This window comes from Melanerpes formicivorus, unplaced genomic scaffold, assembly GCF_026170545.1.
Source record: "Melanerpes formicivorus ecotype bairdi unplaced genomic scaffold, bMelFor1.0.p_v2 SCAF_11, whole genome shotgun sequence".
In the NCBI taxonomy this organism is placed as follows: domain Eukaryota; kingdom Metazoa; phylum Chordata; class Aves; order Piciformes; family Picidae; genus Melanerpes; species Melanerpes formicivorus.
The window spans coordinates 11,728,003-11,753,034 of record NW_027142363.1 but is presented as its reverse complement, the minus strand read 5'-3'; the positions used below and the strand labels follow the sequence as shown (position 1 = coordinate 11,753,034).

At 48.2% G+C, this 25,032-nt stretch overlaps 1 protein-coding gene across 1 annotated transcript; it reads right to left on the bottom strand.

Annotated features, from left to right (window-relative positions):
- Positions 1-945: 945 nt before the first annotated feature.
- Positions 946-2,914, bottom strand: OLIG2 (oligodendrocyte transcription factor 2). The gene is made up of 2 exons (XM_068144831.1): positions 2,876-2,914; positions 946-2,562 (listed from the first exon to the last, which is right to left on the bottom strand). The coding sequence occupies exon 2, from the start codon at positions 2,523-2,525 to the stop codon at positions 1,650-1,652; it is 876 nt and encodes a 291-aa protein (XP_068000932.1). The 5' UTR covers positions 2,526-2,562; positions 2,876-2,914; the 3' UTR covers positions 946-1,649.
- Positions 2,915-25,032: the final 22,118 nt, after the last annotated feature.

The window sequence follows — 25,032 nt, the reverse complement described above, 5'->3', positions numbered from 1 at the left end:
TTTTGCTTTCCGTGGATTTTCGTTAGGTTGATTTTTTTGCTGAAGGTCAAGCGTGCAGAAGTGATTATAATAAGCAAACATTTCACAGTCGTCTTTAATATTTCCTTTTCCCAAATTAAAATTTAGCTCTTCCCAAGTCCTGGATTCGTTAGATAAAAATGTTCGCGTCACAAACCCAGTGACAATCGTTTCTTTCCTTGCCTCCCTCTTTCTACAATAAAGAAATAGGGGGGGGGAAAACAACCAAACAACAAAAAATACACCTTACCAAAACGGTTTCGATTCGCCGGCAAAGCAAACTAACAAAAAAAACTTAGGGGGAAAAAACAAGGATGCTCCTAAAACGTTCCCCTCCCTTCCCGGCTTTGGGCTTTGTGGCCGGCTGCCCTGCCATGGTCCCGCACCTGCCTCCACCTCCCCGCTCGCCTCGGAACAGCAAGGAAGAGGAAGAGGCTGTTTATTTAAAATGTGGTGGTTTTTGTTTTTCCTTTTTATTTAAAACCTCAACAGTGGATGACTTTTTTTTTTCCTCCAACCAAACAAGTAATAAATATTATTTAGCAACTTTTTTTTTCTCCTTTTTTTTCTTTTTTCTACTTACTCTTTTTTTTTTTGTTTGTAATTTTTTTTTTTTTTTACAAAAATAAACAGATGATAAAATCTCTGCAAGGGGCAGCGATAAGAAAAGTTGTTATTTCAGAAACAAGCCCAAGTTCTCAGTATTGCAACACGGACAGTGTGAAAGTTCCTAGACAGAAAGAGCATTAAAGAGTTCAAACTTTGTTAAAGGTGGCAGGAACGAAAATAAACCCCAAAAGTGTTATTACCTTAAAAAAACCCCACAAACCCCAAGGAACCCCAAGAATCCAAACCAACGAAATCAAGGCAAACCGACCCCTTATTCACTCATGAGGCTTACACAGTACAAGTGCACGGACGGAAAGCTCAGGCAGAGCGGACTTGCGTCGTTATCGTTGAACGGTATATTTACAAATCGCGAAGCAAGAAAGAAAACAAACCAACCAACCAAACGAAAAAAAACCCACCAAAAAAAAAAAAAACCAAACCCAAAAAACACGGGCGGGAGAGCGGGGGAAGAACCCGACTTTCCCGTCTACACTTCCACACGGAGTTCCGCTTCTCCACACCAGTGCCAGGAATCCCCGGAGTGGCGGCTTGTGCTGCTTTCCGGGGCGGGACGTGACCCAGAAACGTTTCCAAAGGCTCTACGTGTAGAAACGAAACCGGTCGGGGGAGAGGGGGGAGGAAAGGTGGGGGGAAGAATGGAACAAACAAACAAATAAACAGGCAAACGAACAAAACCCCCCTCTGCAGTTTTGGTGCCTCCTTTTGCGACGAGCCTAGGGCTTATTTTCACCTCCTCGCGAAGCTGTCGACAACAACGTAAAATTTATAATGAAGATAGGCGGGCGTTTACTTGTGTCGGAGTGGTCGTCCCCGCCGTTCGGGGAACGGGAGATCCTGAGCCAGGCTCCATCCCCTCCCGTCGCCCCTCCGACGGCACCGGCAGCGGGGAGGCATGGGGAGGCAGGGGGAGCCGCTGCCACCGCCGAGCCGGGGTGCTCGTTTGTAGGTCCTGGAGGTGCCAGGCCGGCGCGGGGCGAGGAGGGACGGCCCCTGTGAGGGGCTCATTTAGTATCGGTGGCTAATCTGGGGAGGCTGGCGGTGCCCATGCCGGAGACGTGGTGGTGCGGTGGGGCCGACACCTGGCACATGCTGCAGGGGCAGGGCATTCCCCCCCAGTGCTGGAAGCCGCTGCCCAGCGGGGCGGCGGCGGCGGCAGCCGAGGGAGACTTGAGGAGCCCGTGGGGAGGCCGAATGGAGCTGACGGCCGAGAGGCCTGAGCCAGGCAGGGAGGCGCTGGAGACGGCGGCGGGGGGCAGGATGGGGTGGTGGACAGGGTGCGAGGCGGGGTGGCCCGGGTGGCCGGGCAGCGGCGCGGAGTGGGCGCCCATGCCACCGGGGCAGGCGGCAGGGTGGAAGCCGGCGTGGTGCCCGCCGTAGATCTCGCTGACCAGGCGCTTCATCTCCTCCAGGGAGTTGGTGAGCATGAGGATGTAGTTGCGGGCCAGGAGAAGCGTGGCGATCTTGGAGAGTTTGCGCACCGACGGGCCATGGGCGTAGGGCATCACCTCCCGGAGACCGTCCATGGCGATATTCAGGTCGTGCATTCTCTTGCGCTCCCGGCTGTTGATCTTCAGCCGCAGCTGCTGCAGCTCCGGCTCTGTCATCTGCTTCTTGTCCTTCTTAGAGGAGGAAGAGGAGGAAGACGAGGAGGAGGACGAGGACTTGAAGCCCAGCTTGTCCACCACCACCACTCCCGCAGCACTCATGGCGCTGCGCAGTTCGGCGCTCAGCTCCGGCGGGGAGTCGCTCTGCGTGGAGCTGGACACGGTGCCACCCGTGAAGCCCCCGCCGCTGCCTTTATTTCTGGCCGTGAGGAAGAGGTCATCGGGCTCCGGAGAGGACGGGCGGCTAGAGACCAGGCTGGCGTCCGAGTCCATGGCCCGGCAGACGGGATGGCGGCGCGCACCGGACTGCCTGCGGGGAGGGGACAGAGCCCGCGGGAGGTCCCGAGTCAGCGCCCGCGGAAACTTGGCGGGGTTCCGCCGTAGCCCGCCAACCCGTCCCGTCGACAAGACCTCTCTGCCGCCGCTCTGCGGGGCCAGGGAGCGACACCCCCCATGGGGCAGGCCATTTTGACCGCCCTCCCCTCGCCGCCGCCCGCGGGGCGCCCTCGGGGAGGGGCACACCTTCCCCACTTGTCTCGTCCCGTCCCGTCCCGTCCCTCCCTCCGCCGGACTGGGGGCCCCAGGGATTGCCGCGCCGGGATGTGCGGGCGCGGGGCACTTACCGTGCGCGGGGCGGCCGTGGGGAGCGGCGCGCCGTGACGGGCGAGCACGGCAGCAGCGCGCACCTTGCGGCCGCTTTATAGCCGCGCCGGGGAGAAACGATGTCACCGGGCGGGAGGGGGGCTGCGCCAATCGGCGGCGGCGGCGGGGTGGGGAGGAGGCCGGCGGGGGGGGCAGCTGATGTCACCAGGGCCGGTCCGGCTCGATGGGGCGGGCGGACGGGGAGTGTAGGGGGGTGATGGCCGGCCGCGGCGTGAGGAGCCCGGTGGGGGGGCGCGGTGGGGGGGAGGGACTTTTGTCAAATCCATAATAAAATGCAACAATGACAGCGCCGGGAACAGCTGTTGGGGGGGCGGGACGGGATGGGGACGGGACTAAACAGCCCCTGGCCCGGCTGTCTCAATGCCCTCGGGAAGGCCGCGCTGCCCAGCTCCCAGGAGCACGTCGGGGGTTCCCCGTGCCCTGTCCCTTCCCCTTCTGGTTAGGAAGCGCTCAGTCCCGGCCTCGCCACGCACACCGAGAAGCCGCAGAACTTCCCGCAGCTGATGCCCCCTCCTACCCCCAGCCTGGTCGTTATCCCCCCGTTAAGTACTGCAAAAGGGAGGCGGAGTTGGGGGAGTGATTCCAACTGATCCGGTCCTCACACGCGGGTTTCCCTGCGGAGATTGCTGCGCGATGCGGGGTAGAGCAGGCCCCAGAGCGGTCCTCTGGCTCCGGGTCCACAGCGACCGGGAGAAGGAACCGGAGTGCCACTAAACCCTATCCCCAGACAACCCTCCAGCAAGATTAGAGTGGGAGAGAAAGAAGAAAGGACGTTAGCAGGGAAAAAACTAAACTAAACTAAACTAAACTAAACTAAACTAAACTAAACTAAACTAAATACCTTCGGAAGTGCCTCTCGCCTCCCTCTGTTCCTCGCCCGGTTCCCAGCGAGCCCACTCGCCGTGGCAGCTACGTGCAACAAGGTCGGGGCTTCCTCCCACAAGGGTAAATCCCCCCGGCCCCTTTGCCTTTGTTGTATTATTTTTACACCCGTGTGTTTCCCAGCTGGCCCGGCAAGCCTCAACCATCCGTTAAATATGTATTTAAAACGTTAAGAAGTGAAGCGTGGAAATGTGTTTCCCAACGGTTGCGGGGATGATCCGTAACAGGTCAATTAGGAAAATCTGTCCCAGCGACAGGCGGGCCCGCCGCCGCCCGCCGCCCGGCGTGTGTCCCGCCGCCGCCCGGGCAGCCCCCAGCCTGGCCACCCGGGACGTGTCCTGGGCTCCACTTCGGCCGATCGGGCGGAGGGGTCGCCCCAGTCCTCCGTTCCCGCACCTGCTTAGGAGACTGAAGTGAGGTGGCAGGGACATTCCCCCTTCGCGGAGGACTGGGGTGGGATAAATCGGGAAGAGCTGGGGCTGAGCCCTGGAGGTGAGCAGCGGGGCGGGGAGCCCGGGTGGGGGGGAACACACGTTTGTGCAAACTTTCCATTTATTTCATGTTCGGGAAGCGGTGAGACGGCAGCGGGGAGCCTGCCTCTGCCTTTTGACTGATGGCTCTGTACGGCACATTGTTGGAGCCGCATAAAACAGGGCAACAACGAGCACAACTAATTAAGCCCCGGCGCCTCTCCCACGGCCGCCGGCTTCTGGCAGGGCCCGGCCCGGGGAAACGGAACGGGTCTCTACCAGGCCAGGTGGGGAGGAGGGCAGCCGTCCCTGGGGCCGCGGCGCTGGGTCGAAAACAAGGAAAACGCTTTTCTCTCTCCCTGCCTCCCAGGGCTCGACAATTCACCTTCTTAAAGGGCTGGGACATTTCTTCTTAAAGGACTGGACCTATTGCCCCTCCGCAGCTCAAACAAATGAGAGGTCCCGTTCCTTCCGTCGGGTTTGCAGTACACGCTGCTGGGCTGCCACGGGCTCATCCCCGGGGACAGGGTTTCACCAGCCACTTCCTCAGCCCAGGGACAGGACAGAACCCCCCGCAAATCCCTCGCTCTGGGGGCAGGAGCCCGGGCGGAGGCTGAGTGGGCGGCCGGGGGGTGGAAAAGGGGTGGACGATACCTGCAGGGAGGGATGGCCGGAAAAAAGCGGCCAAGAGGCATCGGTCCCTGTCGCGGGGAAGAGGGCACAGACAGCGGGTGGAGGCGCCGTGAGGGCTGTTGGAGTTCCAGGGCCGGGCTGCACTCTAGGGAGGCAGTTCTCGCAGCCCTCTGTGGGTCCAGAGACAGGAAAAGTGGGCAATAGTCTTAGCATTTTTCCAGTTTTCGTTTTTCCCCCTTTCCCTTTTCCTCTTCCTTCTCATCTTCTTTTCCTTTTTCTTTTGCTCTTTCCATTCTTTCCCTCCTTCCCCTTCTTTCCCTTCTTTCCCTTCTTCCCCTTCTTTCCCTTTTCCTTCTTCCCCTTTCCCTCCTTTCCCTTTCCCTCCTTTCCCTCCTTTCCCTTCTCCTCTTTTTTTTTATTTTTTTTTCTTCTTCCCTTCTTTTATTTTCATTTTCTTCCCTCCTTCCTTCAGAGTGGAAATTCCATCCCACCACCAAAGACAGTCAGGGGTTTATGTCCCTAACGGAGCAAGTGCTATCTTGGAATATCACAGTCTGTCTGTTCAGACTTGAACTCTGCGGGGGGGCACAGAGTTTGTGCAGGGTCAGACTGAGGCTGACTGGGCAGTGGCAGGGATACTGTGCTTCTCTGCTGTCCCCACTGGAAGTGGTGGAGGATGTAAGGTGCAAAGCGGGGTGATCTCTGTCATGAGATGTCTAATTGAATGTTACATGTCCCGTCTTGATTCAATAAGGCTCAATGTTGCAAACTGCCTCTTGGCACATCCTGGGAAGGTGACCCCGGAGGACTCCCAGAGAAGCCCTTCACCTCAACTTGCTTTTGGCACTAAAATGTGGAGCAGAGCCTATTTTCTTACTATGAATATGTTTCAATTTTTATTTATTTTCAATTTTTAAATCACAACTGTAGGCAACTAAGGCATGAATGAAGGCAACTGGGGAACATGAAGAAGTGGTAACTTAATACAAACCAGACTGTTGCTTTCATGTTGAAAATCACTTGGAATGTCATTAGGTTATTGTTGGGGATTGTTACTGCCTATATTCTCTTAAGGCCTATAGTCCAGGGTCCTTTCCTCAGGGATACTGCACAGCCACACTAAAACTATCCCTGTCCATCTGTAAGGAATCTGAGGCATCTGAAGGATGAAGAGCCTGTGAGTGACTGCGGCTCCTTGAGGACTGGCAGCTGAAAACAGTTTTAATGATGCCTCAGAAACTGTTAAGTCCTGATTCCCCAGTGGTGTCTGCCTCCCATCTGTTAGCAGGACTTTTCTAAGTCTTTACTATGAGGGTGGTGAGGCACTGGAATAGGTTGCCCAGAGAAGTTATGGGTGCTTCATCCCTGGAAGTGTTTATGACAAGGCTGGATGAGGATTTGAGCAACCTGGTCTAGTGGGAGGTGGCATGGCACCCCCCACCCCCCCGCCATGGCAGGAGTTGTAGCCAGGAAGGGGTTGGTCTCTTCTCCCAGGCAACCAGCACCAGAACAAGAGGACACAGTCTCAAGCTGTGCCAGGGGAAGTTTAGGCTCGAGGCAAGGAGAAAGTTCTTCACTGAGAGAGTCATTAGTCATTGGAATGGGCTGCCCAGGGAGGTGGTAGGGTCACTGTCCCTGGAGGTGTTCAAGAGGAGACTGGACGTGGCGCTTGGTGCCATGGTCTAGTCATGAGGTCTGTGTTTATAGGTTGGACTCGATGATCCTCGAGGTCTCTTCCAACCTTAGCAATACTGTGATACTGTGACCTTTAGAGTCCCATTCAACTCAAGCCATTCTATGGTTCTCTGACTCTATGACTGTGGGCTCAAAATTGCTCTGTGACTGTGGTCTTCAGGGAGTCCACTGAAGTCACAGTTCTGCTGCGTCCCCTCCCCAAACACCATGGGACCACAAATCTCAGCACCTGACTCTGAGAACATGAAGATGTGAGCATTGCCTTCAAGCTCTCTGCACACTGTTTAAAGGTATGAAGAGGAATCTCAGCACAGGGAGTAACAACTTCCTGAAGGTTTTTAATTTTTTCCCCCTTTCTTTACTTTCTGGATGAATCTTAATCAGACACAAATACATCTTTTGCTATTGTTCTGAACTTACAAGTGAAGTCCAGCCTGTGGGCTTTGATGCCACCAGACCCACTCAACACATTCGATACTTGTGATCTCTGAGAAAGGGACTTGAGTTCATTGAGCAGAGCACTTGTTTTATGCCGTTGGGCTGCTTCTGTTTTCCAGTGCTAGATTTGTGTTTGTTAACACTTGTTCAATTGAAATGTTGGAGGCACATACTCTTTGCCAAAATCTCAGCATGTCTTCCTATTCAATCAGAGACTGGAAAAGCTTCTAATCTTCCCAGGAGTCACCCAGAGGGAAGTCTCAGAAATACCACAGCTGATGTTTGTGATATTTACAGGATTAAAAATATGCAGGAAAGAGGCCATCTCCTATTCTCATTTAGCAGAAAAAAACCCCACCTCTTTATTTATAAAGTTTTGTCACTTATGAACCTCCTGTCATCCATAACAAATTCATTAGGCTGCAATTTAAAACACGGACTAGATTCTGTCTTAAATCTTTCAGCTCAGCCATCCCTCCTCTCAAGCATGGCCGTTTACTTAAACAGGACAAGTCTCACTCCCATGAGATTAATGGGGACCGACTTTAAGACATTATCAAAACCACCTGATCCAGACTCCTTTTAACCCTTCAGTGGAGGCATAAGATGTACAAGCTTTCTGTCCATCTTTTGTTGTATTTAATGCAAGATGCTGTATTTTTATACAAGGCGTGATAGGATTTAGTTTAATACATTTTTTTGGGGGAAAAAAATTGGATGCATTTTATTTGTTGTTTCATTAACAGGATGCCAAAAAGAAAATAAAAGAAGTGTGTGTAGGATGGCACAGATAACTCCATACCATCATTTTATTGCCTAAAGCTTATAAAACAGTATGATAGCTATTTCGTTTTACCAGCTGCTATGTGTTACCAGCGATTTCACTTCTCATTGGCAGTACTATCTCCTGTTGGCAAATGAGGAGAAAGAGGTTGAAACACCAAGAAAGTGCAATGCTAGATGGCTCACACATTGCCCCATTGGCTCCTCCTGTCCTGGTCACCTTGGGCAATCACCCCTTGACTGCCACATAGTAAAGTCTTCAAACTCTTCTCAGGATCGGTTTCATGCTGAGGCTTCTTTTTCAGTGCAGAGTAAAGCTGTATCTGTGTAGCATTGTTTTTATGTGGCTGATGAAGCACTTCTAGCCTGCAGAGGAGTGGGACCTCTGCAGGAATGTCACCTTGCTAAGCAGAGGTATGCTGTGCATCATGCCTTTCCTCGGGTGCAGAGGTAGGAAGAGAAAACCTCCTGTTTAGTCCAGGTACTGCTCTGTTACAGAAGAGATAAAGTACTAGTGAAAAATATGTGTTCAACTTTCTCTGGGCTTGATGCTGTTCTTTGTGTGCAAATTCTCCCAAAATGAGTTGCTGTAGCAGGGAGGGAGCAGTAGGCACACCTGAGAGAAACAAATCAATGCAACTGCTAAGATTGGCTTTTGGACAGACAGAGGCAAGGAAATGGTGCTGGAGGGGGAACTATAGATCTGTGCCGTGATTAGCCCAGCCACATGTAGTTTTCTGTCACACAAGAGACAGAACTGGGCATCTCCTTGAACTAGTGGTCTTGCTCTGCAAAACTGGATAAACTGGATACCAGCAGGATTAGAAAATCACCCATGTGTTCAAGCTGGTGAGCTGCTTCACATTACCTCCATCCCCTGGCCCCAGCGGCAGGACCTGAGGGTGCAAAAGAATTTTGTGTTATATAGATGGAAGGGCAAAGAAAGTCCCAGCACAGCTGGGTGTATCCTCTCTGAAAAAAATATCATGTACTTGTCAGGGCTGAATTTAACCTAGAAAATAATATTTTACTCTCATATTTGCAGGAAATCTCCATATAATACAGTATGGACTTTTAGTTCTAGTTTTGAGTCTCTTGGGCAAGATGTCTAGAATTTATTTTATTTTCATTTTGCCATTTGTTTGTGTATGACACCCTTATACTACCTCTCACCTCTTTTCTATTTTCCATGCCTTTATTTTGACTAAGAACTCCTTAGAAATGAGAAAGTCCCAGTGAAGTTTTAGTGATGACCAGAACAAGAGAATGGGGGAATGTTTTGCTTCCCATAGGAACGCTAATGGCCAACACAATTTTCCTTAGTTTATCCCTTTGTCCTGTCCATACCCTGTGCTCAGGAGAAAATCCTGGTGTTCATAGGTTAAAGTATCTGTTTGATTGATCTCATGTTACTATGTACTCTTCATGGAAATCATCCCTCATCCAGCAGTCAGGTGTCTTTCAGAATGGCTTTCAAATGGTGGCAGCAATGGTTTGACTCATGCCAGACTGCTTGCTGCCCTTGAGCGTTTTACTGTCAGCACTATGGGAGGCCCTTAACCCTTGGGATGGAGAAGTTCTTAGTTCATATGGTCATTAATGTGAAGGGAAAAAAATATCAAAAAAAGAGTGGATATCAAAAGTCTTTACTAGAAATTTGGCTTGCAGCAGGGATCTCTTTCATTTGCTGTGAGTTTTGGGGGGCTGTTGCCTTCCCATGTTGCAACAGGATTTGTATTGAAGGAATAACAGCTGAACTAAGTGTTTGGAATGAACATATGAAAGCCCCGAGTCTGTATCACACCATCTCTTGTTGCCCATGATGTCAAAGGTTGCAGCAAACATCTCCCTTGCTTTCTGGGTGGCATTGTTCAAGAGAGTGGACCCAGCAGATGGCCCAAAAACTGCACCTCGGCCAAGCAAAGAGGGACCACATGGGACGAACCATAGATGTCTCATTAGCAAACAGGGGGGGGGAGGAAAGCAAGGATGAGAAACAAAGATAAAAAGAATACACAAAGATATTTACATATTTACATTGTTTCTCCCTCATTTCCAATTCTCCTTTAGCTGAAGTGTCAGTGGGCTCGCTTTTCTCCTTCTGTTTGTATGTTTACTTGTGCTAAATAGATTATGATAATCAGGCACATAAATGCATGCAACTGTTATTATGGCATTTTAATCACAGAGTTTTTCACTGGAAGCCTTCATTAGAATTCTCATAATCTCACTTGTTAGTGTAACAAACAGTAATAAATGCCAAGGAACTGGGATTAAGTCAGAGACATTCAGACATTAAAGGAGGAATATGGAAATGTTGTCAAATCTCCACATTATTTATTGAAATGTCACATAAACAGTTCAGGACTTTAAATATCTTACTCATTAGAAGGAGAGGGTGTGCAGACACCTGAAGATAGTAAGTATATATTTTTAGGGAGTGCTGGAACCATGTGTCTCTCATCCACTCTTCCCAACTTTGCTGGGCTACTCAGGCACAATCTAGCTATTTGTTTGTACTTATAAGATGTTTAGCTGGAAGCAGGGCTTGCTCCCAGATGGCTAGATGTGACACAGAAAGGTGGTGTGCTGGCTTTTATGTGGCTCTTCTGTATCTTTGTAAAGTGATGCCCACCACACCTGCTAGCACTGTGGGTCCTAGCTCCACCATCTGACCGTGGAGTTGAAGGTCTCATGGCACTATCCAAAGAGGCCTCCTGGCATGTCCTGCCAGCTATCCCTTGGCAAAAGGAAGGAAGACTGCAGTGATGTGCTTGGATAGCCCAGGAATTTATGCCCCCACTGTTCCCATGGAGTTGCTTTGGGGACACGGTTGAGGGAGCAGGATGGCAATTTCCTACTTGTTTTTCAGATCATAACAAATACAGTCCATTGCTTGAAGTCCAGGGGAAACGTAGGTTACTCAGACTGGAAGCAGGGCTGCACACACACACACAGAGTCCTTGCCTTCCTTGACAGGCAATGCTGGCCTCCCCTCTGTGCATTAGCTTGCTGCTGTGGGCAAGGGATGTTGCTCACAGCAGAAGAAACAGAAAATAGCTTCTTTTGATGCAACTCAGACCACCCATTTTATACCAAGCACACAGGGCCTCCTCCCACTCATGAATATGCACCTGTGCTCCCTCCATCCCCCTCTGTGGGAGTGGGTGCAGGGGTGGGCTGCAGGACTTGGCCCCTGCCATGACCAAGACTTATGTAAAACACTTTACAGAGCAGAGTTATTTACAGTGGTTTGGGGTTCCCCCCACACACTTTTTTCCCTTTGTATTTGTCTTTTTTAAGAACAAGAAGAAAAAATCAATGTGAAAGACAACCACACTCATGTTGAGTTTCCCACCATTTGGCTTATGGTGAGGCATCCCTCATGGCCAAAAACTTTTTCACTGTGAGTGAGATAGAACACTGCAACAGGCTGCCCAGAAAGGTTGTGGAGTCTCCTTCTCTGGAGACATTCAGAACTGCCTACATGCATTCTGTATGACTTACTCTAGGTGATTCCACTCTGGTAGCGAGGTTGGACTAGTAACCTTTTGAGGTCCCTTCCAACCCCTAGCATTCTGTGATCTAAGATTCACCAGTGTGCCCTCCTGGGTGTGGGAGAGATGCTAAAGCAGGTGAACAGCATTGAGTTTTGCACATACTGTTTTCTGATGCTCAACCAGGCAGTGGTGACAGGTTTTGCAAGAAGAGACAAAATCTTGCCTTGGCAAAACTCCTAGCCAGGTGAGGATCCCCAGTTCTTGTGGGAACTGCAGAAGGATGTATCAAATCTGTCCTGGAAATCAAGTTTGATCCCCCTTTCCAGAATAGAAGACCCATTTGACAGGAGGAACCATATATGTGCTGTTTCGGATAAAACTCTGAATCAGCACCCTCTGCAAGTGTGAGCTGTCATTCATCTGCCTGAGAAGCACAAAGTCTGTAGAGCACTACAAAAGAAAAAATCCAAGAGGGCATTACTCAAATTTAGCTGCTGTGGAAATACCGTATCACTCAGGATTGTTAATACCGACTTCAATGCCAGAGACAGATGAGGGTTATCTAAAAACACAAGTTTTGATGCTTTGAATCTGAAGTTTCTGTGGTCTCTCCCTCCCCTTCTAAAATACAAACCATCCAGCAGGGATTTATGTTCACAGGAGCTGATGTGCCTGTGAGACCACGCCATTCCAAACTCACGCCTTGAAACTTGAAGGAAATATTTTTGCAGCCTTGCGTGTGAAAGCACTTTACGGGACTTGGTGCTCTTCTCACCCCATGCTATGCTTAACGACCTCCTCTCCACTTTGGAGCTGAGCCCTCCCGTTTTGATGCCTGCCACACCTCTTGTGCAGATACGGGTGTTTCTGTGCAATAGTTGCTCCCCCTTTCCTGTTTGAATCTCTTAAAAGGTCCTCCACAATCTTCTTCAGTTGGCAAAGGTTTTGTGTATTTGCTGGAAAGGGAAGGGGGGGAAAAAAAAAGAGAGATTCATTCTTTGCTTTCGGTAACATGCTGGCAGGAGTTTTGATCTTTTGAGTAACATGCTGAATTTATTACCTTGGGTTCTTCACACTGTTTCTCCCTCAGCCGAGTTGGGTGGGGAGCTGTGCTTGCCTGGCCAGAGCAGAGGCCCTGACCCACTCTCACGTGTGCCTGGGCTCACTTTATCGAGGCACAGCGATTTAAAGCACATGTTCCTTTGGAACCACTTGAAGAAAATGTTCTCAAGTGAAAATATAAATGCCTTAAATAACATTGCTTGTTATAACAGTTCCACATGAAGCCTCCCCCTGTCAATCCACTAACAATGTGAGTGAGGTCCTGGCGTGCTTTGCCTGAGCCATACATGCTCCAAAGCAGCCTCAGAGGGTAAAGCTCTCACAGGAACTGGAAGGGTTTTGCTGCCAAAACCCCATAGCAGCTGTAGCTTTGCTGTTCACAGCCGTCTCTTGTGTTAGCTGCCAGCACAGAGGTGTTGGGGCATGGAAACCAGGAATGCTCAGGAAGAGTCTTGACCTACAGGCAGTGGGGAGGACCAAGCGGAGAAATTGTCATGGAAAAGCTTGCGGAGGACTGGAAGCATTTAGTGAGAAAGGATAGAAATGTAAGCTTTGGGGAACAGGAGGGAGATAGGAGAAGAAGTAGTGGGTAAGGTGTGTTTCTGAAGATGGAGAGTGGATGAAAGGAGTGAAATGATGCAGTGTTTGGAACAAGTATTTCAGGGAGCAAGGAAGGGTGTTGGTGAGAAGGAAGGAGCAAGGTAAGAGAAGACATATTGAGGATACCTTGTTTTTTGGTTCTGGTTTGTTTGGTTTGGTTTTGGTTGGTTTGTTTGTTTTTAACGTCTGAAACAAGCAGAAAAGTTGCTGCCTAAAAAGGAAGAAAATTTGCAATGACCATGTAAGTTGTTCTCCCAGCTTTAGAAAGGTCCCCATATTCTGAAAATGAGTTGCCTGGGTTAAAACCTTGCTTAGCTGTTTACACTGCAAACAAAAGTTATCCTGAGGAGAGATTTCCATGTATTTTCACTGCACAGGTGTTGTCCTGTACCCACAGATTTGAATCCAGAAAATATCTATTTTCTCAATAACCAGAAAGTGTGGGAATGTAATTTTGAGGTCCATCAGAAAGGACACAGTTTATGCTGGTTGCTTCAATGGCCTTTTCCCCCTCCACTTCCAGTCCTCTTACCTCCTTTTATAAGCCTGAAGGAATCCATCTACTCTCTAGTGTTATTCCAAACATGGAGCACATCCTGAGGAAGAGACCTGTGTCATTGCTGAGGTCAAACATCTCTGAGGGAGCAAGTTGCTCCATATAGCTGTACTTCTGTTTCACAGCTTCTTGGTGATTGGTGAGCAGGACAGAGCAAGGCATTGTTGTGCCAGCTCTGTCCCTCACAGTACCAGAAACAGGGCTGAGGACCCCAAGGCTGACCTGTAGGTCCATAGGGAGCTGTGCCCCAGTGCCTGCATCACTTTGGCCATCCTGTACTGGATATACATCTGTGATTTCACCTGTGTGCCATTTGGTGCAGCCCGCCCAATGCCAGATCGAGGCCAGACATCTCTTGTGTGCATTGCATACATTGCCTCGTGCTTTGTGGTGGGCATTTGTGCCAGCTAAAGTATTTCAAGGTTTGTATTGGCCTACAGAAATGCTCTACTTCAGCTGCAAATCCTTTGCAGCATGCTTGCCTGGGCCGTTAGCAGGGGAGCAAGGCTGGCCTGCTAGCACATCTGAAGACACACATAGTTCTGAGGTGCTGAGCAAGAGCTATATTTTGTCTGGAGTGAAAGGCAAGGATTTCTGTAGCAGGAGAGCCTCTGTGGCCCTGGGTCTGACTTGTCTGTTTTACTTGCTGGAGCACTCTTCACTTTTGCTGGCCAGGAGGCCTCTTTATTTCTGTGTCTCTGCTCTTGGTTTTCTTGGGCTTCCTGGGTGGTGGTGGAGTTGTGATGTCTTGAATACCAATAGTGAAGCTGAACATATGTGAACCTTTCCTAATCCTGCTAATCTTCCTTCAAAAACCTTTCTGAAAGTGTAGGCAACATCCAGATTAAAAAAAAAAGGGGGGGGGGGGGGGGGGGGGGGGGAGGAAAGCTACTGAGCATTTTAATGACAAATAATCTTTGTAAAGGGGGAGGGGGGTTTTGCCTCAGCTGGAGATGGAGCTTATGAACTACAGCAGGTAGAAATAACTGCTGTATTACCTCATGTAATCTCTGCTATTCAGGGTCAGATTAGGCCTGAATGCGAGACGAAATAGACTTCTCTTTTAAACCGGGGACTTTGTCCCCACAACGACTATTAGGCGGTAATTAGTTGTGACAGAATTACCAGCCGCACAATGGCAACTGGAGCCTTACAAGTCCTTTGAAACGGCTTGGAGGAGCTGAATAGATGCTACTTGCAATTTTGAAATTCTGCTCTGAGGTAGGAATTATTTCCTCCCCTCCCGCCCACCGCTTCTCTCCTGAATTTACATGGTGTGTTTGTCAGGCAGGGAGCCGGTACCAGCTGAAATTTGGATGTTCGCAGTCAGCTGTCCCACAGCTTTTGGCAGGATGGATGAGATAACAACTTCTTCTTTGATCTCATTAGCTGTGATAGTGTTGCGATGGCTTGAGACTCAGTGTTGATAGGCTGGATGTTTTGAGACTTCCTAGTGCTCTGAAGGAGAAAATGAGATCTAATTAAATCAGTCAATGTAGAGGTAGCACAGGGCTGGGCTTGCCCATAGGTTAGGGACTTGAGCAACTGAAAAGCTCTCTCTGTGCGCTGCCATGCATGCTTCACAGGCACTGTGCTTCCCAGTGTACCTACCTGTCACTGGCTGCCTCTGCCTTATATCAGTACTGGAGCAACCTCTAAGATGTTTGGAGTGGAGATCTGAACTGGGCCTCTGTAATATAGATTGTAGCCAGATGTGAATCCGAAACTTTTAGGAAATGGAAATTAATACTGAGAGCTAAATCTCCATGACACTGCCAGTGTAGAGATGAAAGATCATGCTCTGGGTCTTCAATCTATTCAGCAGCACCGGCAACTGTTGCACTGCACCTTCCCCAAGGCAGCTCTTTGCAAATTGGTTGTTCAGCAATACCATGCAAAATGGTTTTATACCCAGTTCCAGATAGTACTAAGTCATCACGGAGGCTGAATCATAAGGCAAAAGGAAATCTCTTTCCTCCCTGGCTAGTCCTGCCATGCTTGCTGCACTTGGTTGCTGACAGCCCCAAGGAGAGGAGAAACCCACCTGTGGGGCTCAGGATGGCTTGGACGGTATGTGAGTGAGCTGGGGCAGGTGCCAGAACTGTATGGCTGTGCCAGCATGGTCACACTGGTGAGAAAGAGCATTCTCAAACCATCTGTTTCCAAATGAAGTTTTGGTGAACATTCTGGCCTGGTCTGGAAATGACAATGGCCCCCTGGGCTGTGGTGTGATGGTGGTGGCCATGTGTCCCCTGGGGCAGTCTTCTGTCACTGGGTTTGTATTCATGGAATTCCTACTTTGGTTTATTTATTCTCCCATGCCCTCCCCTGATGTTTTATGAAGGCATTATCTTTGCTGCTGGCTGCCATGGCAGGGAATACCTGACCATCTCACTTCTCAGCAGCCTGTTCCTCTGCTCACACCTGCCAGGCAGCTGCAGGAAAGATGATGGGATGTAGGACTGACACAAGCAACATTGCAGAGGGGCAACTCTCAGGAGACATCAGCTAACAAGAACATGGGGTAGAACCGAGAGCTCTTTGGTGTGTGCAGCAGCTCAGGCTCCATTGTGTTTGTGTCCAGGATGACCAGGGGATCTTAGAGGTCTCTTTCAACCAAAACAGTTCTACAATTCTATAATTCAGAGTGTGGTTTCTATAGTCTATTTGCATCTTCAAAAGTAAAAATACCACACTAGGCACTATATCCTGCATCAAGAACTAGGCACTATGGCCTGCATCAAGAACAGTGTGGCCAGCAGGAGCAGGGAGGTCATTCTGCCCCTGTACACTGCACTGGTTAGGCCACACCTCAAGTACTGTGTCCAGTTCTGGGCCCCTCAGTTTAGGAAGGATGTTGACTTGCTGGAACGAGTCCAGAGAAGAGCAACAAAGTTGGTGAGGGGTTTGGAACACAAGCCCTATGAGGAGAGGCTGAGGGAGCTGGGGTTGCTTAGCCTGGAGAAGAGGAGACTTAGGGGTGACCTTATCACTCTCTACAACTACCTGAAGGGAGGTTGTAGACAGGCTGATGATGGTCTCTTCTCCCAGGCACCCAGTACCAGAACAAGAGGACACAGTCTCAAGCTGCGCCAGGGGAGGTTCAGGCTGGATGTTAGGAAGAAGTTCTATACAGAAAGAGTGATTGCGCTATGGAACGGGTTGCCCGGGGAGGTGGTGGAGTCGCCGTCATTGAAGGTGTTCAGAAGGAGACTTGACGGGGTGCTTGGTGCCATGGGTTAGCTGTTTGGGTGGGTTGGATTGGTTGATGGGTTGGACACGATGATCTTGAAGGTCTCTTCCAACCTGGTTTGGTTTATTCTAATAAAGGTTTATTCTAACAATATATTGCATATTTCACAGATAGACAACATGAATACTCACCACTGTTGTGTGACACAGAAGTCCTGTATGTGCCTTCCCAAAAGAAAAAGGTATAACACCCACACATCCTACAAACATCTAAGGATAGCTGAACCGTGGACTCTGCTTTCAAAAATGTGAAAATGTTTTCCTTTCATATCTAATACCAGTCCACCTTCCCTGCATAATGGTCATGATTAAAGTAAGAACATAGCATCTTCCTAGCACATAAGGAAGGAATTCACCTGCAGACCTGTTAGCACGCACCCTGTGATATCTTTTAAAGGACCCTCAGAACATGTTGCAACAAGGAGACAAATTATATCAGGCAGTTAAATTAAAACCAAAAGACCAGGTTTTATTACCCTTCCCCATGCTGAAATGTACCTCATTCCTGAAGTAGTCCCATTGATTTCAAAGCCGAATGAAGTCTCTTGAAAGAGAAAAGAACAAAACTGGCAATATGTTCCAGAACTTAGGGTTGTAATTCATTATTTCTTCCCTAGTAAATTAAATAGAATCAGGACCTTTCACATAAGAGTATAATAATGTAAGATTATTTTTTTCCTTTCACAAAATATTTGAAGCTCAGTGTTAATTAAGAGAAAAGATTTTACAATTTCTTTCTTTAAAGAAAGAAATAAAACAGGGGGGGGGAAAAATGAGACTTAAAGTTCATATTCCCCTTTCTAGTGAATAGAAAGCAACCTGCTCCTGCTGGCCTTAGCAGGCATTTTCCATCAGCCTCTGCAGAGGGGATCAAGACCTCTCTTTTCTGCCAACATACTGTTTTCTTCTCATTGGAATATGTGTCCAAATGAATGACCAGATTAGTGGTGAGGTCCCTGTCTCTTGGTGCTGGCCCTGATACAGGTGTGCAGGAGGCACAGAGCCTGACCCCAGGGCAAACTCTCACCTTGACTTCCCACATTAATCTCAAAACGTCTTGACTTCCCAAAGTCAGCTTCTATATCTCCACCACAGCATTAGCATCTGCAGTGACTTGGGTTTACTTCTGCATGCCACTGGCTTGCTTCAGCTTCTCATGCTTGAAACCAAGATTCAGGGCACAGATTTGGCTCACCAAGCTCTTTAGCTCGTGGCTAAAAATGCCATGGGGACAACTAGAGCACTATTATTTTTACTGCAGGCAAAGGGGCTGGATGGACCTTGTTTGCTCCCAGGCAGTCTACATGGGATAGACAACATTATGCTCCCTTCCTAAATGGGACTGTGCTGGGGTGTGGAGATTAAGTGTCTTATCTCTCTTGATGGGCACTTGGATCCAAATCTCTTGACCCAAAGCTGGCTGCTCCTGCTCTGCCAGGGGTGCTCATCCTGCTTCCCAGCCCTTCACCTTGGTGACCGTGTGCTGTCTTAGCCTCTATCAACAGATACTAAATATGTCAAGGACTGAAGCAAGAATTCAAGGATCTACCCTCAAAGGTTTTGTTGATTTATCTTCACTATAAATCTATTTCTTTTGAGTGATCTGAAATTGATTTCAGGCTCATTCCTTCATTCCCCCCATTTGGTTGTAATTTGGGATGTCAAGGAAATTGTGTTGAAAGAAGAAGATGAGCCCATACGAAAAGGGATTATCTGTCCCATATGGGTAGAAGATGCTGGTGTGGGGGAGAAGGGAAGAGAAAATGCTTGTCTCTACATGTTTGCACATGTGCAGTGTTGGGCAGAAGTGGGTTTCCAAGAAGAGAGGAAAAATCAAAGGAAAATTCCTAGTTCAACAGAACCATCCCATGACAAGTTAGAAACTTGGTTATGAGCATCCTTTGGGTAGGGAAGGATATGCAGGTGAGCATCCTCACACAGCAATTTTAAGTAACCAGTGTGCTCCGATTTAGTATCTAATCAGGCCTTTTGCTTTCTGAGGAAACATGTACAACTGAAAGGATAAAACAGATCCCTGTTGCAGACCAACCAGAAAATTATGAAGTATGAGTCAGGAAAAGACTTTCTCACTTTTCAGTGTTTTCATCTGGATTCACTCTAAGATGACTTTTGAAGATTAGGGCAAACTTTGGATTTCATCTTTTGCAGCTACATATCGCTCAGGTAAAAAGAGTGACAGACGCTTTAGTGTGTATCAGATCCCATACAGATTTGCTACATACTTCTTTTTAAGAAGGGGCTGCTTTGCCACATGAGGCCCCTCCTGTCTTCTGTAGTGCTCAGGTAGTCTCCTTACCTCATCACCCTGATTCTGCAGCTTCTGGGGTCAGGTAAGGAGGTGCTGTCACTGTGGATAGACATGTCCGTCACTGAGAACTGGCTGTCAGAGAGCCTGTGTTAAATTGATGCTCTTTCCCCCACACTTCAGGCTCCTCTCTGAGAAGAATGTCACAGTGGTTGCCCTTGGCTTCCTGCTACCAGCCTGTCCAAGACCACCATACATTTGGATATTCCAGGCACAACCTCCATTTCTATCTGGAAATTTTGCCCCACTGGATTTGAACCTTGAACTCTGTGTGAGGAAGCCAGGGTTGTTCATGCCAAGAGGCCAGTCTGTAGCATCCTGCACCTTGATGGAGTAAGCACTTGGCTAGGAGCTCTTGGGAAAGTCACTCCTCATCATATTCTGTCCCAGCACTGAGAGCTTGCCTAGCTGTCTTCTAGGTCCCGTCTTAGCATCTATTGCCTCAGATGATGAGGAGGGGATGTGTGATTTTGTGCACTGGCAGTCACTTTAATATATCTACATACCTATTTTCTTCCCCACTGCCATTCTTCTGTCATGCAGCAGGATCCATTTCCTTGTCTGATGTCTCCTCTCAACTCTTCCCAAGGTGGGATTCAGAATGCTCCTGCATAGGCAGAGGTCTCCCTATTCAGAGGCTGGGGAAGGAGCACAGTATGGCCCAAACCACTGTGCTAAAGAGCACAGAAATAATGAACAAGAGGCAAGGGTCTGCTTCAGATGATCTCTGTTCATGGAGCTGGTGCACAGTCCCTCAGAGCCAGCTAGGTCTGAAGTACCAAGAGCCACTCCATGGAGAATGGTCTGGTCAGACCATTCAGAGCAAGACAGACAATATCAGCAGAGAGCACCTTCTCATCTTGCCACTTAAAGACACCCAAGAGATGGCAAATATGCCTTATTATTGATGTTTGTCCCTGGAAGGTATGTAAAGGAGGGTCCAAATCTGCTTTATAGTTTCAGTAGCAGTGATTTGAGGCTGCAGCAATAGGTACCTGGTGAAACATGTCCATTATTGCAACAAGCCTGACCAAAACAGAGGAAAATTCAAGAAAATAATAACACTTGTGTACAGCAGCTAGAAGAACAAACCTGCAAGTGTCAGGTGGAGCTCACCTCACTTATTCCATGTGTAACAGTTCCATATCCTTCTGCTATGAGACAACTCACTGTTTTCACAATGACAATGCCCACGTTGGTATGGTGTGTGCAAGTCAGAGGCTTGAGTGTAGCTGTGATACAAGAGTTCTAACTCTGCCCCATTCTCATCATGTTCTTTTCTGCAGGCAGTGTCTCAGAATTGAACCCCACTGTTCTCTCTTGGGGCCAAGAGCCTTGCTATCTTCTCACAAGTTCTTTGGTTTGGCCTTCAGCTGTGTGGTATTTGGTGCCAGGCATTGTGAAACGGGGAGCTGTGATGAGGTACAAATAGGGCTGAAGTCTTCCCCCCTTCTGGGAATTGCCATTTGCTTCGTCCCCAGGGATGCTGAGTAGTTTAGCTGTGTGCCATTAGATGTGGGGACCATGCCAGCCTGGCCATAGACATGTCTCTGCTTCTGCAGGGTGCAGTAATGGCATTCACTTCTGAGGGGCAGCAGGAATAGAAGAGGAGAGAAAGACTGGCAGTCTGTGCTTACCACTGGGCAGATGAGTTTCAAAGCTGATAGTGTTATCTTTCTGGACACCACATTACAGGTCCTGTGTTTCCAGACTGGGAACTGTTTCCTAAACAAAGATATTTGTCAGACATACACAGTCTCTTAGCTAAAATCACTCAGGCCCATCTGTTAGGATGGCATAGTGCCCACTTCCAAGTTGGTGAGATGTTTGCCATAGGGCATAAATACCAAGTAACCATGGGTTTAACATGAGCACCCAGTGTAATCATCTAAATGCTCCATTTCTCAGGGTGCTGCCGCAGCCTCGCTGTCTTCTTTGGGCTTTTCCTTGCAGGGTGCCAGTTGAAGACACTGACCCCAAGATTACTCCCCAGATCCAGGCAAGAAAGACCAGACTTTCATCCACCCCATGTGTGGAGGAACAGGGAGGGTGTTTTCAGTGATAAAACCTCCCACTGCCTTTGTTTATGTTGTTCATGCTGACCCAGGAGCTGAGAGAAAAGCTTTAAGGACCATTCTGAGTAACAGAATGGCTGATTAGCAAGGGAGACTGATAATTGCTACATGTAGTGAGCAAAGCCAGCTGAGGTTGGGCACACACGAGGGCCAGTAATCAATACTACATGCACTCCTTCGAATTCACAGAGTTAGTGTCCTCTAGTAGCAGCCCAAGATGCAGACCCTAATACGTCTACTGTGCTGTCACCAATTTTACTAACGTGATGCTGCCTCTTACCATTGTGGCTGTATTGACTCAGCCTCCAGTATCTAACCCAAAGTAATTCATATCAACAACAAAGTATTTACCTGGAAAAGCTCCCACAGGTTTAACAGAGCTTCTGTGGGGTTTTGCTTGATCCTTACTTGTTAAAGCTGTCCAAGCCACAGCAACTTTTTGGAGAAGACTGTCCCTCCTCCAGTTCCCATAGCCTTGAAAGTCTCCCTTTCAGGATGTATTTAACAAAATGGTGGCTACCTGTTTGGATTGCTTCTCAGAAATAACCACCCACCCAGGGGGCTGCAGGTCATTGCACTAAAATGGCAATTAAGCAGAGCTTTCTCCAAGGAAGACCTACTGCTGGAAGGCACCTGGAAGACTTTTTTATTTTCCCCTCTTCATAGGAACATAGAATCAATAAGGTTGGAAAAGACCGCAAAGATCTTTAAGTCCAACCTATCACCCAAGACCTCATGACTGCTAAACCATGGCACCAAGTGCCATGTCCAATCCCCTCTTGAACACCTCCAGGGATGGTGACTCCCCCACCTCCCTGGGCAGCCCATTCCAATGGCCAACGACTCTCTCTGTGAAGAACTTTGTAAGGTTGGCAAGCAAGGAGCAGAAAGGGGAGCCAGAGGAATTAATGATGGCAGTATCACCTTAGCACACCGAGGAAACTTTAGGTATTTCTAATGAAATGCAATCATTATGTGCCTACTGCAGCCAAAATAAGTAATTGCAATGATGCTGTCTTTACTCCTTTGGAAATGGAAATTTGCCTAAGCCCAGCGAGGTCAAGAGAGCAATTTTACTCTTCATAGTAGAGATGATGACATGTGAACACCTTTCAGAAAAGCAGTCACAGATCTATTTACCTGACATTTGTCAATGGCCGGCAGAAGATGACATTCTGTGGTCTGAAACAGTTTCTTTAATGCTTGAAATGAAGCACCAGAAAATGGTTTATTTTTTTAAGCCTTACATAGGTATCATTATGTGAGGTCTCTCCCTTGGCATGTCTATGTGTGTGGAATACTCTGTACCCCATGTAAAAATACACTAGTGAACAAGAGCATCACAGAAATGAAAATGTCAGCAGGAAACATGTGAACGCAATTGAGTCATGTAGGTGTGAGGAATACAAGCTGATTTATCCCAGCTAGAGGTCTGACTAGTTCACTGGGACTGTAACTCACGTCTCCTGAGCAAACAGAGTTTTCCTGTGCTTGGCTTTACAGAGTTCTTTCCATCCTGGATGCTTTCTACTAACCTGACCCCCTTGCTGCTTCATGCAACTTGTGTTTGAGGTAAACCAAAAGACACAGGGTACACTTCCATGGTTTTTATAAAGCCCAACTCAAGTTACATGTGACATGCTTTATATGAGTGATAGCTGTTGGGAGGTTGATGTCCCTGTATCACCCTTGTATTTAATACTGTATGTGTACTTGTCAAGAGGTCTTACACCAAAGATGCTCAGCTTTAATTCCACTTAATGGTATGGTCCTGTGTTTTGTTTTGTCCTTGAGGCAAAGTGAAAGTCAGTGGCTTGACTGTGTCTTCTCTGGAGATGCTTAACGTCTTGTCGAGCTTTTTACTAACCTCTGCATAGCAAAACATGGCATTAAAGAGTAAATAAAAAGACATGTAGAGAAACTCTTAGTATTTAATATAGGATGGCAGCACCATTTAGCTGTTCTCAGCAGCCTGTGCTCATGCATCTGTCTGGACCATTGCACCATATTGTTAGTGGATGAAACATAAAACTGTTACAACTTTTTAAAAGAAATTGATGGTGTTTTTTTTTTTTTAATGTAATAATAGGGCCAGGCAAAAATGTGATCAAGTTACATCAGTTTCTGGGCAAAATTCTCCCACTGCCAGCCAGGCAAAAATGTGATCAAGTTGCATTATTTTCTGGGCAAAATTCTCCTACTGCAAGCCTGAATGCGCTTTTCCCAACGCATGACCCAATGGGAGTAAAGACTTCTAATTTATTGGAGGGGTGCTCTTTCAGTTTGTGTTTTATTGGTAATTTACAATGCCCAATGCCCTCATATTCACCTTCCCCTCTTCTCAAGTAGGTGAACACAATGGAATTGTCTTTGTTGCAGAAAAAGGGATGCTTTCTCTGAGCATGCCCCATTAAATGGGAACCGGCAGACAACTGACAGGAGTGTGGTGGGTGTGATTATCAGCGCCGGATGAGAGCCATTAACAAAATGGAGAGTGTCATCTTCAGAGCACAAATATTTTCCCTTGCCATAATACCCTCTCAAGGGGACCTGAAGTGGACCTGCATTGTCCCACGTGCTCCCAAGCCCAACACCAATCATTTTTCTCTTGCAACTGCTGAAGTTTTTGGCGCCTGCAAGGGAGTGAGCATGGGGCAGCCAAAAAGATGCTAGCACTTAGGGGCTATTGTACTTTCTCCCCTCGGACAAAGCGTCCTCCAGCCCGTCCCTGTTGGCCCCTGGAGCCGTGTCCATAACCAAAGGCCAGATGAATAATATCCTGGGCTTCTTCATCTTGGCGTCTCCCAGAAGATCTCAGGATCGGAAGGATTTTTTTCTTAGACAGACCGGTTTGGGTTTAATTCCTTCCCTGCCTGCTCTCCCCGTGTTTTTTGTTCGCCTCCCAGCGGAACAGAGGATGGGTTTGTCACCCTGAATCAGGAGGATTGTTTCACATCATCGGGCCATTCATCCTCTCCCCTCCCCTGTTGTAAAACACCAGCGCCGGCCCAGGGAACAGTGGGGGCATTGTGCGGCGGCACGATACCACCCAGATTTTACCTCGGCCCTCTCCGATCCCGGGTTTTGTTCCCCCTCAAAAGAAAGCATTTGCTCGGGGGAGGGGAGGGGGTGTTCCTATTGCTTCCACTAACACGGAGGTTAAAGGAAAGATTGATGGGAGAAAGTTCACCTAGAAAACCAGGATAAATTTCTGACTGGCCAAGGCCAGTTGTTTCATTGTCCAGGGGCCATGTTTTTTGTTAATTATCTCTCACTCTCGCCTTTTATCAAGGAAACTGGCAGCAAAGCGTGGAGAAAGGAACAGGATATAGAGGTCAGAGGGTCCTGCTTGGCCACCTAGGTATTCCATTTTAAATGCAGAGGGCGAGTGAGGCACTGGGCGAGTTTTTTTGGGGCAGAGGGAAATGGGGACCATCGAAATAATAACTGGGAGTATCCCCAGCATTCACACCCAAAATTCTCACTCCTATGCCCAAGGTAAAATAAAAAAAAAAAGGAAGAAAATAATTTTTTTAAACAGAAAAATAGGAAGCACTGGAAAAGGACTTTTATTCCCTTTCTTTTTAAAGGGAGGAAAGTTGCTTCGAACAAGTCTATGTTGTCAAGGAAATAAACCTTAGTGAGGGTAGGCATTAAACACACAGCTGCTGGACTTGGCCAGCTCTTAGACACTGGTGGCAATGACAATGATTCTTGGTGGCAGCAAACCAGATCTAAACATAAATAGGGCTGCATGAAAGGGGAGGAAATGGAACAAAACAGTTCCTTGGGTACCACTGGCAGAGGAATAACATCAATTTCGATTAAAAAGCGAAAGAATTCTC